The sequence below is a fragment of the Eupeodes corollae genome, chromosome 1 (assembly GCF_945859685.1).
Source record: "Eupeodes corollae chromosome 1, idEupCoro1.1, whole genome shotgun sequence".
Classification (NCBI taxonomy): domain Eukaryota; kingdom Metazoa; phylum Arthropoda; class Insecta; order Diptera; family Syrphidae; genus Eupeodes; species Eupeodes corollae.
This window is the reverse complement of record NC_079147.1, coordinates 286,250,127-286,269,826: the sequence shown is the minus strand read 5'-3', so window position 1 is coordinate 286,269,826 and position 19,700 is coordinate 286,250,127. Positions and strand designations below refer to the sequence as shown.

Below are 19,700 nucleotides of genomic sequence, written 5' to 3'. Positions count from 1 at the left end.
TGATTTCTTGGGAAGATCAAAATTGAATTGAAATATTGTTGAAATTAAACAGTCCAACATGGTTGAACGTCAAACGTCTTTTTTTCAATCCAATGTTGAATGAGACATGTGACAGGAACTAATAAGAAGAAAGTGACAGATGAGAGGAATCTTTTAATTGCAATTTCAATTTTCTTAACAAACATTTTAAGAAATGTCACTAAATAAAAAAAATTTCCTGAACACTCCCAATTCATCGAAACAAAAATTGATTTGAGTGTTAATCCGTAAGAATAAATACTAAGAAAACCTCAAACAGGTCGAACCGATTTTGAAGTCTAAGTGATCTGTTTCGTAGTTGACATTTTAGCTGTCAGTGCTTCTGATACCCGATTCTTAATACAATTCCAGAAAGAGAACTGTCATTTTGTAGGGTTCAGAAGCCTTCCAGACAACCAATCGAAAATCCTATACGATTACAGCTAAATGTCAAACCATCAATCAACATAAATTAATAGTTTGGCATCACTTACATATTTAATTAATGTGATGCATGGAACTATGATAAACATAAATTTAATATTCATCCATATAACTTTGTTTGAAAAAAAATTAATTAGAAAATTCAATCAATTCTGCACTGCACCTTTATTTAAATTTCAATATGTCTTGTTCTTTCAATTAAAATTGTTTTCTTCTTTCATTTCTAGGTACATATATACAAATGTATGTAAGAAAATATGTATCTGATGTATGTAAGAAAAAACAAAGACCTCAATTTCAATTGACATTCATATAACACAACCTCATTACGACACTCCAAGTGCTTGTCAATTTCTAAAGAACTCTTTTTCTTTTCAACATTTTGATTACCATCTTTCGATAGATACCTACCTCATGACTATAGATATTCTTTCTTTTTACATTTTCGGCATATCTTTAACATTTTTTTTTAACATTATCATCTGAACTCATTCTTGGAATTCATTTTCTCACCCAAAAAAGTCAGAGGTAGATAATAATAATAATAACAATAAAGAAATAAGAACTCATGCATATGTCACACACATTTTTTTTCTCCTAATAACAATAGACATAACGTGCGACGACAACGACACCGAAAACGAACGGCAACGACGGCAACGAACAACGATGTAAGCTGCGTTCGTTATAGCCGTAGTCATAGTCGTCATCGTCGTCGGCTCACGGCTCGGCGGCAGTGTTCAACAGCGCAATGGCTTATTTAAAATTCCATTCACCTAGGGCTTCCTATGTTGAGTTCAGAATGAAAATTCCGTTTACTATGGATGTCGACATCAATTGATTACATGTTAATGATAAAATAAGAAGATACAAGAAACCACGAAGCTATAGATTTTGACATTAAATGTAGCCAATAGCTTATATTATATTGCAGTCAACAATGGCAGCATTCAGCTGTAGCTGTAGCCGGTAGCTTGTAGCCATAGTTAAGTTAAGGCGCGCATCCACGATACGGCGCAGTGTGATGGCGGCGGCGGCGGGCGGCGTTCTGCTTCTTGCTTGTAGGTACGTTACGTACATATAGTGCCTTATTGAATGTGACATTGATTGATTGTCGTAAGCATAATTTTTAACACGTTTATTGTGGTTATTTCAGAATGGTTGCATATTATAGCAGCAGCATGCAGCTATCAGCTATCCCTCCCGTCAACGTCGTCGTCGCCGTGATCGTCATCGTCCTAAGGTTTTGAACACAATACAGATTTTGAGTCAAGTCGAGTCGACGAGACTATGTGTGTGGTGAGTTCAGCATAACCTTCAGCATGTTTCACACCTCTTTTGACAGTAGTGCATAAGAGAAACACACAGAATAATTGTTGTCGGCATAAGAAACATGGCGGAGTTTTGAAATGAAAATATAAAACAAGCAACAACAATATAAAAAAAAGAACAACAAACGTGTAGGTCTTTTCACAGAATATTATGGTCTTTTGATATATGTATGCCTGGCATCACCATTCACCACTGACGTTTACCTGTGAGCCCATAAGTCACACGAAGAATGAATAAAATAAATGTTCTTTTGACTGATTTCCAAATCGTTTATTGTTTCTCCGACAACGACCGAAGACGTCCCACGGTGAGTGCTGTTTGTCAGTGCGAGAATTTCTTGAGAATCGCACTGAAAAATAAAATAAATTATGATAAAGAGGAACCTTCAGCTCTGGGGACCACCCACGGGTATTTCAAACACTCAGTGAGATCAATATTCTCACCGAGAAAATGAAAAAAAAAAAAACATGACACTGATTTTTAATGATGCCAAAGCATTTTATCATCTTTTTTTTTCGTAGTCATCGTCATCGGTCGTCGAGGTCCTTTTCGTGTCGTTTCTTTTTTTTCTGCCTACTAATTACCCAAATTTTATGTGTGTTTTTCTAGAGATGATTCCTAGAAGCTAAAAATAAACCTCCCACAGCGAGTGACCTCACTCAACCATAATCTCTTTAGACTTGGTGAGTGGCCTATTACAATGGAATTCCAAAAGTCCAAACAAATTCCAAACATTTTTTTTTGCTCTTCCTCTTCGACGTCGTATATAATTAATTATCTTCCACCTAATGACGCACTTGTGAAATATTCCAGAGGGTATCCTATCCTACGGTCCTTAAGTAGATATTTATCTTTTGTCTTCTTCTGCCTTAGGCATACTTATATAAAAACTAGAGAAGAGATAGATAGGTCGCTAGGTACGTGTATAAAGACTTCCGGATTAGGGAAGATCCTACCTTTTTCTATACCTTTATTTTTTTTTACTAAGCCTGTGGAAACGAAGCACCAACCAACGAAACAGAACAACAAAAAAAAAGAAGAAGATTATAGCATGTTGGTCAGTCATCCGATTAAATGTCAAACAATACGATGACAGCGACGGATACCTGTCAAAATGATTTCTTGTTGTAATCTTTGAATTTATTACCTACAACGTACACATCTTTTGAGGAAGATTAATGTTTTATATTAACGCAACAAATATACGAATGTTTATGGTTTGCCATAATAACACGTCTTCTTTCATATAAATAGATAGGGATATGTTCGTAAATGGTATATGTTACTTAATCTAGATTACATTTTGTTTTTTTTTGTCTACAATCGATTGCATGTCATTTTAAATGTCACATTTCATCAAATTCAATTGCTTTTGTTTCCTGTCATATCGTCATTATTGTGTATGTCTAGTATCTCTTTCTTTCTGAAGTCTTCATTTATTACGCCGCCGCGCCGCACCGCCACCGATCCGCCCGCTCCGCTACGTCTTCGTACAGCGCGACTACCGATAACAGCGACGCCTTCAATTAAATGACCCGTTTGACGGTCGGTTTAATTACTGTTACAAAATGAAAATGCCGACATTGCGCGGTTAATCTGACTATCAAACTGCCATAATAACAACAATAATAAATAAACAACACTATAGACATAACGGCACACATAGCAGAATATATACCGACGGAATATCAGAACCGCTTTGAAACCAAAAACTTCATATTCCCACGATGATGATCAACCAAAACTAAAGCAGAGTGCTTGGGGGGAAGCGGGACCGTTGATAGGAATAATTTGCCTTTAATGTTTGTCCTCTTATCATCATCATTTGAATATAGCCAAACGCTGAGCTGTTCTCTCATATTTATAATAATTGCTTTTTTCTTTTTTCGTATTAATTTTTATATTGTCCGTCCTTCTCATTTTGTTGGATTTTTAATTGCTGATTATTCGTATTTATTGGTGTATTTTATTTATATTTATGTAGCCGGAGCCTTATCTTTAATTCACAATAATTTTATACTCGACTATTGATTTCATTGAGCTTTTGCGGTGGATTTTTTGGATGTAGAACTCCTTTGGCAGGCAGTTCGGTGTGTTTTTTTTTTTGGGAACGAGCTTATCAGTTTTTTTTTAATAAATTACGGAAGAATAATCAAGAATATTTGTTTGATAGTAGCATAATATTATGTACTACTTTACTTCTCTATTTGTAAAATGCCAAGAGCTGTTCACAATGTCAATATCATAATTTTTGAGCTGTCAATTTAGGTGTCATAACTTTCAATTATTTATTAGATGCAAGTGGTTTGTTATTGTGAACATGTTGTTGTTAAAGTTGAGTACACATTTTATGGTACGTGTTTTCGATACGCTGCGGTGCGGTGGTGTTGATGGCGGCGCCATATTGAATAACTGTCAATAAATATGATGAAGTGATTTCATAGTAGCTGTAAGTTTTATAAATTAGGATTCATTGAACTTTTTGGAACACACATAATATACCCACGAACAAAAATATAAGTAGTCCATATTATGAAGTATGTGATAAAAGTTATAAAAGTTTTCTTGTTGACATATATCTACCTTACCACCGCCGCCGCCGCCATTACATTCACCTGCATGGGGGAGCTTGCTTTAAGTTGACAATGTTGAAAAGTAAAATGTCATCTGTCATCTTGTGGGTTGGAGTGGAGAGTTGGAGTTCTTATATAGTTTTGATTGATTGATTTCTCGTGAGTTATGACATTTATTATGCGACGTCATTTATTGAATATCAAAGAATGGATTTGTAAATGGTTAGCGGGAAGGTTTTTATTTATTATGGAAAGAAAAATGAGTTTGATGTATGAGTAAGTAAGATTTGAATCGAATGCCAATCAAAGGCATTTGTTGTTGGTTGGACTTTTGAACTGATTCTTTTGATATGATTTCAATCATCAGCGTCTCATGTTGGGCGCCATTTGTTAGAAAAATGATTTTAGATTGAAAATTTCAATGGTCTTGTTCTGGGAAAGTTGATAATTGGAAACCTTTGACACAGCTATAGGTTTTTTGTAGACATGTTATTTTGAAAACCTGCTTCTGAAAAACTGCAGATCCGTCAAACAAGAAGAAAAAATGAAATTCATACACGAACCAAAGGAAAAACAAAACAAAGACAAAATTACCCAAAAAAGAGACGAAAATATCAACAATAATAAAAAAAAAGTAAGAATAAAACGAAAAAACTTTAAATAATAAAAGTTCCGTCGTTTCTTCATCAAATAAGAAATGCGCCTTTTTCATCGTTGCGACGACTAAGATGACGATGACTTTGGCGTTCGGCGACGTCGGTCGAAAAACAAAAACCACGAAGGCTTGGATATTATTTTCATTCTGTCGCACTGCCTTTTTACTGCCTTGCTTGCTGCTGCTGTTGTTACTATACTCTGGTGCGGCATATTACTGTTAACGTCTTCAATAATAAAAGGAAGATACAACAACTCTAAACCACATCTTCACCAAAAACAAAAAAAAAAACAATCAAAACCTTCCTTTTTGCAAAAAGAGAGACCTTCGTTCATTGCCTCTCGCGTCTTCATTTTTATCATTCCTTGAACTTCTTACATTGTTGTTGTTTTGAGTGAAGATTCAGCGATTTTAAGGCTTTTTCTTCTTCCTTCTGCCCAGTGGCCATACGCGACTGACTACAACAGGTTCTGGTATAACCAAAAACAACACAACAACAACAAAAATCCTCATAAGATGTCGGCCGACGAGAGATAGAAGCACACAGCACTCGCATATACGTACAAGTTGCCTTGCCTTGCCGTTGCCGCTATCATCATCTTTTCGTCTTTTTACGTGAGTTCTGCTTATATACACGCCGCCACAGCAGCGTCGATCCGATTCGAACCGAGCCGTCACTGCCGCCATTTCAGACCTCTCGCCACCGCAATCACCCTCGCCATCATCATCAGTCGCGGTTCAAGGAAGGCGGCAATGGGGTTCGGTTCTAAAAGGCACAGATATACACAAGAGGACGGTATATCTACCACCTCTGAAAACATACCGGGTTCCTCCCTCAAACCCTCGAACTACATATATAGGGTTCCCGACAATTCTTCGTTTTTTTTTGTCTTTAGTGAACATTTCAAAGACCGGCACCGCAGGTAATCGTAATACACTCTCTCCTTCCTCGCTGCTTCACTTCTCGCTCTTAGTTAAGGCTCCAACTTAAACTCTATAGAAGATCCGAGAGTGTCTTTAGATCTTCTTTTTGTTGTATGATGGTATTCGCTTCTTCGTCATCGTCATCTTCTTTTTGCATCTTCACTTCTGTTGTATGTAGCATCATTTTAGTACCTACGATTGAGGGTTTCAGGTACAAAATGAAGATGAAGATGGAAGAAGAGGATTATCAGAGGTAGAAAAGTCGGGAACACAAGATCACACAAACGATTCAGAGGAAAACAAAAGCAGCCGAGTAGGTTTCCCTTCTACCACACTTCACCTTCTTCTTTATCTTCACTCTCGTCTTTAGAGGTCTTATAAATGCCGGGGTCTTATAATAGGAGTACGGACTGGTAGGTATAATAATCATACTATCTTCTACTCGTATACACGTTTCTAGGTTCACATTAACCTCATAAGTTTCACTCCATTGAAATAGATCTTGCTATTGTTATGAAGATTTGTACACATTTTCTTCATTTCTGTAAAGACTCGTTTAAAGATCAACAAGCCTATAACATAGATAGATTCAAAGACGAGGAAAAAAAACAAGACTAAGAGGTATACATTAAGCGGCCTTTAAAGAGAGTTCACAGCAAGCAACAACAATGAACTCTACAACAAAAACAAAATACATAACAAATCTGGCACGATCAATACAATATCTCGCTCCGGTATCGTCTCTTTTGCATATTGAATGAAATCTTTTTTCAAAAGAAGGTTCCACATCGTCATTTTTGTCTTCCTACTTTTCCTTGTTCTCCATTTTTTTTATTTTTCTTAGAGTCTTAAATTTCTCGTATTTTGTTTCCATTCAAAGATTTTTCTGCTTAAGTTTGTTCTGTGAACGGTCTCGAAATCGGGATCGGCCAAATCTTCAACATAACACCGGGGATTCGTGGAAGATTCTATCCCGTATTATACTATCATCGCATCGTCGATCGTCGTTTTCGGTCTTCAGTCTTCTTTCGTTTGATTGAGGCTTTTTGTTTGGATTCATTGGAAAACCCTTTTTTCTTCAGCTGGCACACCTTTTCCTGTCTTAATTTACATATTTAATGTTTTTTTTTGTTTTGCTCTTCTTTGAAAAACAAAAATCAAATAAATAAATAAATAAAACAGAAGCCATCATCTTGTAGTTCGTTATAGATTGGATTGAACTTCAAATGAAGAACAAAAATCGCATTTCGTTTTGTGGTTGGCTGTCAGTAGTAAATAACAACAACAGCAAGAAAAAATGTCGGCATGTTGTAACTGACAGCTAAACATGACATGTCATCTAAGGAGGTACAAAGATATATACCTTCCTAATTTTATGGTTTTTCTTTCGTTTCTTGTTGTCGAAAAATAAAATAAGGATTTTCCAGGAATTCTGTGTCCTTTTTTTTTTTCTCCGTATGATGTTTCTAGGATCTTCAGATAAATATATTCAGCTGTCCTGTCAGTGAATGGTGGATGTGTTGTGTTCACTCCCTTAAATTAAAAACACCAACAAAAATATAGAGTTCATCGAAATGACTGATCACTTTGTTGTACTTTTTGTGTTCTGCTCTGACATGGTAAATCAATTAAAAATGAAAATCAGTACAGATGTCATGTTTCATTCGCTTTACGAGTACCAACCAACGAACTTTACTTTATAAATAGGCTCCAGAGTTATTTCGTGTAGATTGGAATAAACATTTTATTATTATCGACAAAGACCCTTATCATTTTGTTCATACATATATTGAACTGGATGGGAATATGTTAGGTTATTGGACTCCAATACTGGGACCCGTATTTCTTGATAATTAAAAAACAATAATAAATATTGTTTCCTTTCTAAATTGATTGACATTTGAGTTTAGGTTTTTGTGAACCATGATAGGGCGGCATGCATTGCGTCGGCAACGACGTTCGATTGCAGTTCATTGGCATCTTTTGAGGCGTTCTCGGTTCTGTTGATGGTTACAATAAACAACATAACATCGAAATTGATCAAATAAATGTAATATTTGGTCTCACACTTTTGTCGTCAAAGTATAGTAAGATAATTTCTAAGCTTCTCAATCTCAGAGATCTCATTCTTCCAATTTTTTCTATTAAATACTTGACCATAAAAAACACCTGCCATTTTCACACTTGTCGAATTTTGGAAACGTTGTGATGATTCCTTTGTTTACTCCTTTACTCCGACTCTACAAATCTTTCAGTGGAATTTATAGCATTTTGACATCTGTCATTCTGACACCTATCGCTTAAAAACTTTTCTATGTGCTCTTCTCGAGTTTCACGCTCGTGTTAAAAATGTTTTCAAGTTTAGACGATAATTTTATGATATTAAAAAGACTTTTAAGGATTTCCAATGGATATAAAGACGCTAAAGGCACATTCACAATGAAATATGTCTTGTAGGACTTAAGAAGAATAAATAATGGCTGAATCATAAACACCCTTCAGCTTCGGCTTCGCCTGACGTTTACGAGTTCAGCCATAGGAATTCAATGCATGCTATCACAATGGAGTGTCGACCTTACGTTCCGTTTGACAATCGTAACTAAAAGAACGTAATATGACTCCAAACGGAAGCTCTAGTTCAATTATCTGAACATTTTCTTTGTCTGACAGCTCAAAAGCTGTAAAAAAAATGTCGAAAAACAAAATATTTGCTGTTTGGAGAGATGAAATAATAGAAATGTCATTCAAAGCAACCACGAAGCAGACCCACCGTACCGCAGACGAAGCTGAAGCTGAAGCGTGTTTGTGATTCAGCCATAAAGTAAAAGCAAATTGCATGACAGTTTGTAAAGTAAAACAAGTCAATTAATCAAAAAAAAAAATTTATCGATAATACAGTTTTCTCAACTTCGATAACTATGAACGTCACATCTCTACAAATGTGTAGAAAGTTCTTTAAGAAAACCGATAGCTGTTATTAGGCTAACAATTTAGACCCGTCAAAAAAATGGCTTTAAATCTATCAATCGTTAAGTTAAATGCATAATTCAAGTTAAGACGATAGTTCTACGATATTCAAAAGATTTTTTAATATTTCCAATGGATATAAAGACACTTGAGGCACATTTACAATGAAATATGACAGTTTATAAAGTCCAAAAACAAAAGTCAATTCATAAAAAAAATAGTTTATCGATAACACAGTTTTCTCAACTTCGATAACATTATGAACGTCACTCCTTTAAGCAGTATTCACATGAGCGCGACCAACGAACGACGAATGAATTACAAAATGTGAGTTTTAAGACAAATTTCCACACAAATTCTTAACAAAACGATAGCAAACTTTTTAATATTACATATTAATAAATTTGAGTAAACAATTATTTTGTCGCGAAAAAAGTTGTAGTTGATATGAACTGTCAAACTTTATTAGCGTTTCACATTATCAACTCTTGCAACGAATAAAATAATCTCGCGTACTTAACCTAAAAAATCATTCATTCGCGACGAATTAAAAACATTCATGTAAATGAAATGTCAAAATCGACGAATATAAGTTCATTTGTTGGTCGTTGGTCGTGCTCATGTGAATAGTGCTTTACAATAAAAATACAAATGTTTAGAAAGTTCTTTAAGGAAACCGATAACTTTTATTGGGCTAACAGCTTAGACCTGTCTTAAAAATGGCTTTAAATATATCAATTGTCAAGTTAAATGCATAATTCAAACGATAGTTCTACGGCATTCAACATATTTTTAAGGATTTCCAATGGTTATAAAGGCGCATTTACAATTTAATAAGTCACATTTATATGAAAGAAAATAGCATGACAGTTTATAAAGTACAGAAACAAAAGTCAGGTCATCAAAAAAAAATGTATCGATAACACAGTTTTCTGAACTTCGATAACATTATCAACGTCACATCTCTGCAATAAAAATACAAATGTCGTAAACGTCAAAAATGTTGGCAAGAAAATGACTAAATTTGGTCAATAATTTTTTGTACGAAGAAAACGATTGCATATATTTGTTGTTAAATTTACGTTAACTTGACGTTTTTGGAAGCAGTTGTTTTGTTTAGCATGTTCATATTTATACCCTTAAAATAGGAACAAGATAACAAAACAAAACGTCAAAAATAATCAATTTAAATCAGTCCACGATGTGAACTCCGCCATAGGATATGAATAGTTTGTAATTATGTGAGAAACGTCAAAAATAATGACATTTTTCATGCTTTTTTCCATTTTATATAAAGTTTTAAACTCATTATAAAGCAAATCCAATTTCCTCTCTATAATTTTTCATTATTAACTTTATTTACTTCAATGCATTTAAGAACTTCCAACTTAATTATTGTAATTGATGTTATAAAAATAAAAATAAGAACTTTACATCGTTACATTATTTATTTTCCTATGATAACTGATGACAGTTTGTTATTAAGTCATCGCTGGGTAAACAATTTACACGTTAATTCAATGTTATTATTTTTTCCTCTCTGATGGTCAGCGTTTTAAATTATTTCCGTCATCAATTTTCTTTTTTAAATGCACAATATTATATCCTCAAGGCATTGCTGCATTAATTTCCTGTTGAATTAACCCCTCGCCCAAAAGGGAACAAAAATAAGTTGCTTAAAGGAAGGAAAAACCAAAAATCAAAAAAATAAAAATTAAAATATCCCGCCCCATTAAGGCATGTTCACATCCGTGAAATTGTTTATAAATCATTAAACATGCGGGAAGAAACTTCTTTGCTTTAAATGTTGTTTTTTTTTCTCGGGTTCTGGCCCTCTTTCGAAGTACTATCATAGGGGACAAAGTTTTATGTATTATGGAAGTATAGCATATTATAGCCGGTAGCGGTGCTCTTTTTATCATCAGCCTTTGGCGGCAATGACAGGGCTATAATATAAACAAATATTGGATAATATTGTACCGCGTTAAAAATAGGGTAAAATTGCTTCTTCCCTACGTTTGGTGTTGAATAATGTCAACATTTAAAGGGTAACTGCAAAAAGTGTTATAGTTATAATTTCCGTGAAAATGAATTCTTTGACATTTGAGCCCATTCGCTAAAAATTGGCATCTGTCAAAAGAATGATGTCTTTTTTTTGACATTTCAATTCTCAAAATTCATTAACGATGCAAAACAGAATAAAATATTTAAATAATTTGATAGAAAAGTCTTCTTATGAATTTCTCTTTGCTACTTTTTTGTCTTCTTTATCTTCTTATCTATTATGTGTACTTTTTTGTTTGAGTAAGAATAGAAAAGGCGATTTTCTTTAATTTCCCGAAAAATATTATCAGTTCATTTTATCAAGATGTCATGGTTACGGAAAGAAAGAAGTTCCTACTTTTTTTTTGTAAATATTCTATTTCGACTTAAAAAGAAAGAAAAGTTGAAGAAGTGATTTGCATTAATTTAAAAGATTTCACGAAGTCTAAAGAAAATATCCACTTTCACAGAAATGATAAACAATGTTTGTTTAGAATTCGGTAAATCGGCTTTAGATTTGAGAAGGGTAGGGTATATAGGTAGTCTATATAGTACTTCTTCTAATAGGTTTCTTTTGTGACATTTTTTGTTTGTTCGAAATGACATTTCGTAGAGAAAAAAAATGGGGTGTGATTTTTTTTCTATATTTCGTTTAACAGTTTTCTATTTAATAAGATTGGCAAAGAGAAAAGTCAAAAAAGTCATTTAGATACGTGATTTGGTTGAGAATTATTCTTGGAGGGGATGGAAATGGCAATATGCGGAATTAGATTGTAATCATTTGATTTAAGAAATAATGAAAGCTGTCAACGTGCAATGACAGTGATGGAGTTCGATTAAACTATGTATAAATCCTTATAAGCTCTAAATAAACCTTTATCAAAAAAGTTGAAATTTCAAGGTTTAGAAGGTCTAGATGGATGGATCATTGCAAAAAGAGTTGGATTAATGGAGTTATTGGTCGGAAATCCAGAAGAGCTGTCAAATCCCGGAATCCAAAGAAAGAAGTTAATACCTGGTTCTTAATTTTGAAATTCATGTAAAATCTCTTAAGGTAACTCAGTTTGACGTCTGATAATGGTATCTCCTTCCCACTTTATGGTAATAAAAAATACAGGAAAATGAAGCAGATATTTTCACATTAAAAAACAAAAAGTGAGTTGAAAAGTGCAGTGAATGTGAAATGTTAAAATGAGTTGGCTCAAAAGAATTCGATGTCAAACACATTTCAAAAAGTTTGACGTTTGCGGACTGCTACTGGTTTTGACCTGATTTCCAACATTCAGGAGCAAATTTTTTTGAACAATTTTCGAAAGAAGATCAAATAATTCAACTCCATGAAAAGCAATTGTTCCAACAGGTTTTTCTATCTTATCCAACCTTCAATGAGGAAATTAATAGAGGCGATTCAACAGCAGGCCGCCAGATTCTAGTCCCCGATAAGACCCCTTAAGTATTTATCGTTTTCAACTCACGACATTTGACAACTCATATGATAAACATGCTATCAAACATAATCATGCCCAAAAGTTGTTATTTTATGACTTATGATCAATAATGTATACCATATTTGACTTATACTATATACACCCAAGACATAACAACCCATAATTCACCCTCTGTACTATAAAAAGAGCCAAAAATAGCATTCAAAACATACTCCTACCCATCATCCATCTGTCAAAGTTGCTTCTGAATTTGTGTGTTAATTTCTTCAAGAAGGCGAACACAGCACAAGAAAAACAAAACTAAAGGATTTGCTTATAAGCGTGTATCCCAAGTATAGGATGTTAAAAAATAAAAAAAGAATAACAACATCAACAAATAACTTGCGCATCCAAAAATAAATCGAATGCATTTTAATATATGTTCGAGAAAAAGTGTAGGTATAGTAAGAAAAAAAAAGGAAGACTTGGAGGAGAATTAACTCGAAAAGAAAGACGGTAAACACAAACAAATGGCGCGGCAAGACAACACAGAGTATATTATATAGAGTGGGTACCACTCTTCGTTGAAAGAACCTTTAAAAAGTGGTCGGCCGACTCCTTTAGTTCTTCGTTTTTAGGTTTATCTTTTTTTCTTTCTTTTATTTTTTCTCAAAATTTTTGTTCTTTATTTCTTTTTATATCTGTTTGTTTCGTATATATACTATGCACATGCATGTATAAAATTTTGTACGTCGTATTTATGTGCATGGTGTGTTTTTTTAAGATATTATTTTTGTTTGTTTGTTCATCTTTCTAGATGCACCTTGGACCATCTGCTTCTTCTTATGCTTCATTTTGCGTGATAATTTTTTGTTTTTTTAAGTAAGTGTGATGAGTTTTACTTTTGGAAGAAGACTACCCTTAAAGTGATATGTTTTCATACCGAAATATTAGGAACAACCTTTAAATCTAAAAAAATTAATAAAATATTTTTTTTTTAAATGGCGCCCAACGTGAAAACAAAATGAATTTGTTTTAAAAATTCACACTCAACTAATTTGTTTTTGATGAAAAACACAGTTTTTATGGTATATCTCTAAACCGAGTAAATAGCTTTAGGTAAAACGACGTTAATAAAATATTTTTTTTTTAAATGGCGCCCAACGTGAAAACTAAATAAATATGTTTTTAAAAATTCACACTAAACTTATTTGTTTTTGATGAAAAACACAGTTTTTATGGTATATCTCTAAACCGAGTAAAAAGCTTTAGGTAAAACGATGTTAACAAAACATTTTGTTTAAATGGCGCCCAACGTGCAAAAAAAAATTGTTTTTAAAAATTCACACTAAACTAATTTGTTTTTGATGAAGAACACAGTTTTTATGGTATATTTCTTAACCTAGTAATTTTAGGTAAAACGACGTTAACAAAACTTTTGTTTTTAAATGGCGCCCAACGTGAAAACAAATATGCTTCATTTTGCGTGATATTTTTTTGTTTTTTTAAGTAAGTGTGATGAGCTTTACTTTTGGAAGAAGACTACCTATGATATTTTTTTATACCGAAATCCTAGGAACAACCTCTAAACCATAGAAAATAAAACAAATTTTTTAAATGGCGCCCAACGTGAAAACAAAAAAAATGTTTTTAAAAATTCACACTTAACTAATTTGTTTTTGATGAAGAACACAGTTTTTATGGTATATCTCTTAACCTAGTAGTTTTAGGTAAAACGACGTATACAAAACATTTGTTTTTTAAATGGCGCCCAACGTGAAAAACAAGTATGCTTCATTTTGCGTGATAATTTTTTGTTTTTTTTAAGTAAGTGTGATGAGTTTTACTTTTGGAAGAAGACTATCCTGTGATATGTTTTTATACCGAAATCCTAGAAACAACATCTAAACCATAGAAAATTAACAATTTTTTTTAAATGGCGCCCAACGTGCAAAAAAAAAATGTTTTTAAAAATTCACACTTAACTAATTTGCTTTTGATGAAGAACACAGTTTTTATGGTATATCTCTTAACCTAGTAATTTTAGGTAAAACGACGACAAAGCATTTGTTTTTTAAATGGCGCCAAACGTGAAAAACAAGTATGCTTCATTTTGCGTGATAATTTTTTGTTTTTTTGTTTGAGTAAGAGTGATGAGTTTTACTTCTGGAAGAAGACTACCCTTGAAGTGATATGTTTTTATACCGGAATCCTAGGAACAACCTTTAAATCATAGAAAATTAACAAAATATTTTTTTTTTGAATGGCACCCAACGTGAAAACAAAACAATTTTTTTTGTTTTTAATTCACACTAAACTAATTTGTTTTTGATGAAGAACACAGTTTTTATGGTATATCTCTAAACCGAGTAAAAAGCTTTAGATAAAACGATGTTAACAAAACATTTTGTTTAAATGGCGCCCAACATGAAAACAAAATAAATTTGTTTTTAAAAATTCACATTAAACTAATTTGTTTTTGATGAAGAACACAGTTTTTATGGTATATATCTAAACCGAGTAAATAGCTAAAGGTAAAACGACGTAAACAAAACTTTTTTTTTTAAATGGCGCCCAACGTGAAAACCAAATAAAACATATTTATTTCTTAGCAGTTCGAAAAAGAATTATGTACTTTTCTTGAAATGTAATGCAATAATAATGACAAAGAGTTAAAATTCATATGGTTTTCAAGTCAGGCTATTGACATCGTGGACAAAAATTGAAAGAAAGTCCGTCATTCGATCCTTAACCAAACTTTTAAGGCAAATGCTGTTTGTGATTATGTTGAAATGTAATTTAAGTTTTCTTTTTCTATTGTGAAAGCAAATTTCTCGCGATGATGCATTTTGAAAAAGATAAACAGACGAATTTTGGAGTAAAACTTTAAGAACTTTGACTTTTTTTAACTACGTATTTTTGTATGTTTAAACAATCCACTTGACTTGTTATCTCAAAGCAGACTTCATATGAGCTCACACAATACGACTTGGTGTAGCCTCAAATGACTTCTGCAGGAGCTGTATGGACGAAGAAGAAGAGGAAACAATCTCTCACCTTCTCTGCACTTGCCCTGCTCTTTCGCTAAGACGCAAACTTCATCTGGGAGAGTATTGTTATGACAATCCCAGTGAATTAGCTAAAAAGCATATCAAATATCTTCTTCGCTGTATAAAAGCCAAAATAGTTCGACTAGTAAGAAGTACTTCTCTAGATTCATGGGTCTTTTCTTTTGGCCTATGTGTGTGGATTCTAAATCCGCAGCCACGTTAACCTAACCTTACAATCCACTTTATCTTCTTCTCTATTCTGCGTTATTTTTTTGTTTTCTAAAGTTAGTGTGACAAGTAGAATTTGGAAAAAGAATATCCTTAAAGCGCTTCTAAAAATTATCGGTAAATAAAAGAAAAACAAGAAAACTTTTTTAATTGGCGCCCAACGTGGAGACCAAATATACCTTCTTGTTTTTATTAGTAGCTTAAAAAAAGAATCAATTAATTTTCTAAGAAATAAAGGCTATAATAATGATAACGAGAATCAATTCATCAAACGTTTAGAAAGCAATATTTTTGAAATCGTTAAAAATTGAAGAGGTTGCTCTAAATATGAAAATCGATCGTGTTGATTAATAAGACAACGAATTTATAGCAAAATCTTTTTTATTTGGGTTATTTTTGAGTTTTTAACTCACCAATTGAAAAATTGAAGTGTATTTCAAGTTGATATTAGAATATTATTGATATACAAAACAAAATAAGACTCATGACAGAACCCTGTGGTACTTCGGTTAATGTTTCAAAAAACTACCATTTTCAGTGGATCTCGTAAGGTTTTTATTAATAACTGAACATTTTTCAAACTATTAACTTTTTTCTTATAATTTTCGAAAGAATTAAAGTGTGAGAAAAAACAGATTCTATTAAGAACTTGAAGAAGTAGTATTAAGAAGCTTATAATGATGATACTTTTGTTGGTGATGTAACAGAAGTGATCATTTTTGTTGATAATAGGAAGTGCTTAATTGAATAGTGCATAGAATACGTACTTAAACTCTTTCGAAGTTTGTGTAATTCAACAATTTTTTTAATGTAAATTAATAATCAGAAAGTTTTTTAGTTTTGCATTAGATGATTGAAAACTTAACGAAACTAAGTTCTTAGAAGCTAAATTCCGCTACCAATTTTTTAAAGTCGCAAAAGATTAATGAATTAGTTTTGGAATATACAACTTTTCACAACTCAAATCCACTATTCTACATTTTTTAGTAGTGCCCATGGCGCGAAGGTTTGTGCGTAGAACTGTTATGAAAGAAGTCTTTGGTTCGACCCTCCAAATGCAACCTAAAAGTTAGTTCAAGGATACTGCCTCTTTCGAGGAATTGACAAATTTTCAAATAAGCCGCTCGGATTTAGCATAAGAACTCTAGGTCCCCTCCATCCCTGACATGATTTGCACACAGAAATGGTTGAAAGTTGTAAGTCAAAGTCCTGATCTTTTAGGGACTGTTGTGGACACCAATTGTTGTTAATTCAAACAAATCTTTTTATTTCAGCAAGATTTATAAACTAGAAAATTCATTGGCAACTAAATACAACACTGCAGAAAAGTCTTGTAGAATAAACGAAAGGACGTATAATCATTGGAGACCGTATTTCAAGGATCTCATGATGACAATTCTAGTGAAAAATTATGATCCAAAAAAGGTTGAATACCTGATATGAAAGTGACCTCTAAATAAAATTTCATAAGAAATAATAACTTATAATAATATTCCAAAAACAAGTTCCATAAAACTTACCTGAGAATTGTTTATATCCGCCGAGTATCTTGTGTTTCCACCATTTAACGATATTTCCCGCCATCGTTTGTCGCTGTCTTCTTCGTCGTAGTGGTGCGTCGTCTGAATTATTTGTTTACTTTTTTCTTTTATTTTGCTTTTTATTCTTGTTATTACCTTACTCCAGGAGGAGGCGAGTTAAGAAAAGAAGTAAATTTTCAACGTTGTTGTTTACTACAGTTAATCCTGTATGAATGATGATGATTCCGTATGCATGCCGTAATGTCGTAACGCCGTTTTCCGTTTTTCGCTTGCTCTATTTATTATCCTTCATTTGCTTTTCTTTTCTCATTTTTGTACTTCTTTCCTTCTTTCTTTCTTTTTGTTCAACCAACAAGTGTGTAGATGAGATTTGTAGTCCTTTTTCGTCCTTGTTTTATTTTTCCTAGCTATTCCATTAGAATAACGATTTTAATTAGGGAGGGGTTGCCTATGAATAATTTTCACTTTGATTTACGGGAATTGAATTTCAAAGATTTTTTGTTGCAGGATTTTATTATTAATTTCTTAATTATTGTACAACACACAAAAACACCAGACAACGGGGGAAAATGCGAAACAAAGTGAAAAACATCAAACGAACACACAATACCGGAAAATCATCAATTATAATCTCGTCAAAAAGGCGCTGCTGATTTTCTTAATATTTCTTTTTTTTTCAACTTTAATTATATTTTCCACACTAAAATTTTATATACTTTCTTCCCACACACGGTTGTTTTGTAGTTTTATTTTGTATTTACAACTTTTGCATTTACACACGACGTGTTTCACTATAGGCGTACCTAAACCTATAATAAGAATAAATTCTACAATAAAATTTCGAGAGAAACAGATGTTTTCAAACCGAATCGAATGTTCTTTGCTTTGTTGAGGATGTTTTCAAAAACTTCGAACGATGATAGAGTCCTTTATTTTTGATCTGATGAGATGGAAAAGGACGTTGGATTTTCTTTTGTTTTATTTACTATGGAAACTTAAGGGTTTGTTGTATGGTTAATCCATAAATGCTTCTCATTATTATAGATTTATTTATATTTTTGAGATTTGCCAGAGATGCGCGTTTATAAACTTCACTCATCCACGAACGGACACTGACTGACTGACTGAACTGAACACAGAAATCGAATTTGTGAGGTGCGAATGGAAAAGGAAAAGTATCTTCAATTCAGCTCTATGGAGGGATTTGTTCGTAGATACTTTTTCGTTGAGTTGTGTGGTTCTTTTTTTTGTATTCGTTCGTTTTGTTCGAAAATTAACGAAGAATTTGTTTTTGGTAAAATTAAATGCAAAACCAATTCGAAAAAGAGAATATTATTCGAATTTCGAAAACTAAGTTTTAGCTCTCTTGTTTACGTTTTATTTTGTTGAGAAAGAGAATATGTATGAAAATGAGGCACGGTACGCGTACGGTGACGGTGAACGAAAGACGGTGAGATGATTGTGTGATAATGGTGACGTCAGACGACCTGCATGCGATGAACGAATTTGATTTGTTTTTGTTGGATTTTGTGGGCTAGGCTAGCTATTTGTTTGGCAATAATGTGGCAGCGTTGCCATCAAGGTTATGTTTAAGAACGTAATTAGTTATACAGAATTTATCAATAACATATGAAGATAATATAAGCTGATGTATGGTCGTGGAAAAACATATTGCATGTTTTTGATGAAACGCTTGAAAGTTGATAATTACAAAGTTTCGAGTTAATTTTTCTACTGATAAAAACATATTTTTCGGGGTATAAACTGTATAGAGGATTTTCAATTTAAAATATGAATTGTAATAACATATAACATAAAAAATATATTTTTAACTTTATATAGGAAGATATTGTAGTCGGTCCGATTTGTAAAATTGAAAATTTTGACATTTCTCGACGTTTCAAGCTCCTAGAGTCGAAATACAAGATCCTTGGAGAGAAGACTATGCGTGCGTGTGTTTGTACGGTCGTACGTCCGTACTTCTGTACGACCGTACGTTCTTGACGTTTTTTATTCGTCCAAAGCTCAAGAACCAGTAGAGCTACCGACTTCAAATAAATTGTATTTTACAGATAATAATCCAGAAAAATACAGAAAGGGCTTTCAAGAAAATTACGTAGGTGGTTTTTAACATAGCAATTTGAAAAAAGAGGCTAGGATGCGGCCCACACTGATAACTTTCCATCCCGCCTGTCGATTAGTCTTGCTTAAAAGTTTGTATATATGTACTCGTATCAATTTTTACCAAATTCGCGTACTATTTTTTGTAGATTTTATTTTTATATAAAAATTACTAAATATCGAAAACAATATTTTCTGTGAAATAAAATAAGTTTGAAGCCAATATTTTTAATTTTTGAAAAGCTATTTGAGTCAAAAGTAAATTTTTACCAAGTTTAAGTATTGTTTTTTTTAGAGTTCTATTTTTTGTAAAAAAAATGTCAATTCGATTTTTTTCAAAATTTTAATGAATGTTGACAACAATATTTTTTGAAAGA

The 19,700-nt window shown here is 32.8% G+C and overlaps 1 protein-coding gene across 1 annotated transcript in view; it reads right to left on the bottom strand.

The window, feature by feature from the left end:
- The window catches only part of LOC129939010 (protein naked cuticle), a 120,251-nt gene extending 102,689 nt beyond the window's left edge, over positions 1–17,562 (bottom strand). Inside the window, exon 1 of the mRNA XM_056046862.1 lies at positions 17,182–17,562. Coding sequence (XP_055902837.1) covers positions 17,182–17,245 — 64 coding nt within the window. The 5' untranslated portion in view covers positions 17,246–17,562. The remainder of the gene's footprint in view (positions 1–17,181) is intronic.
- Positions 17,563–19,700: the final 2,138 nt, after the last annotated feature.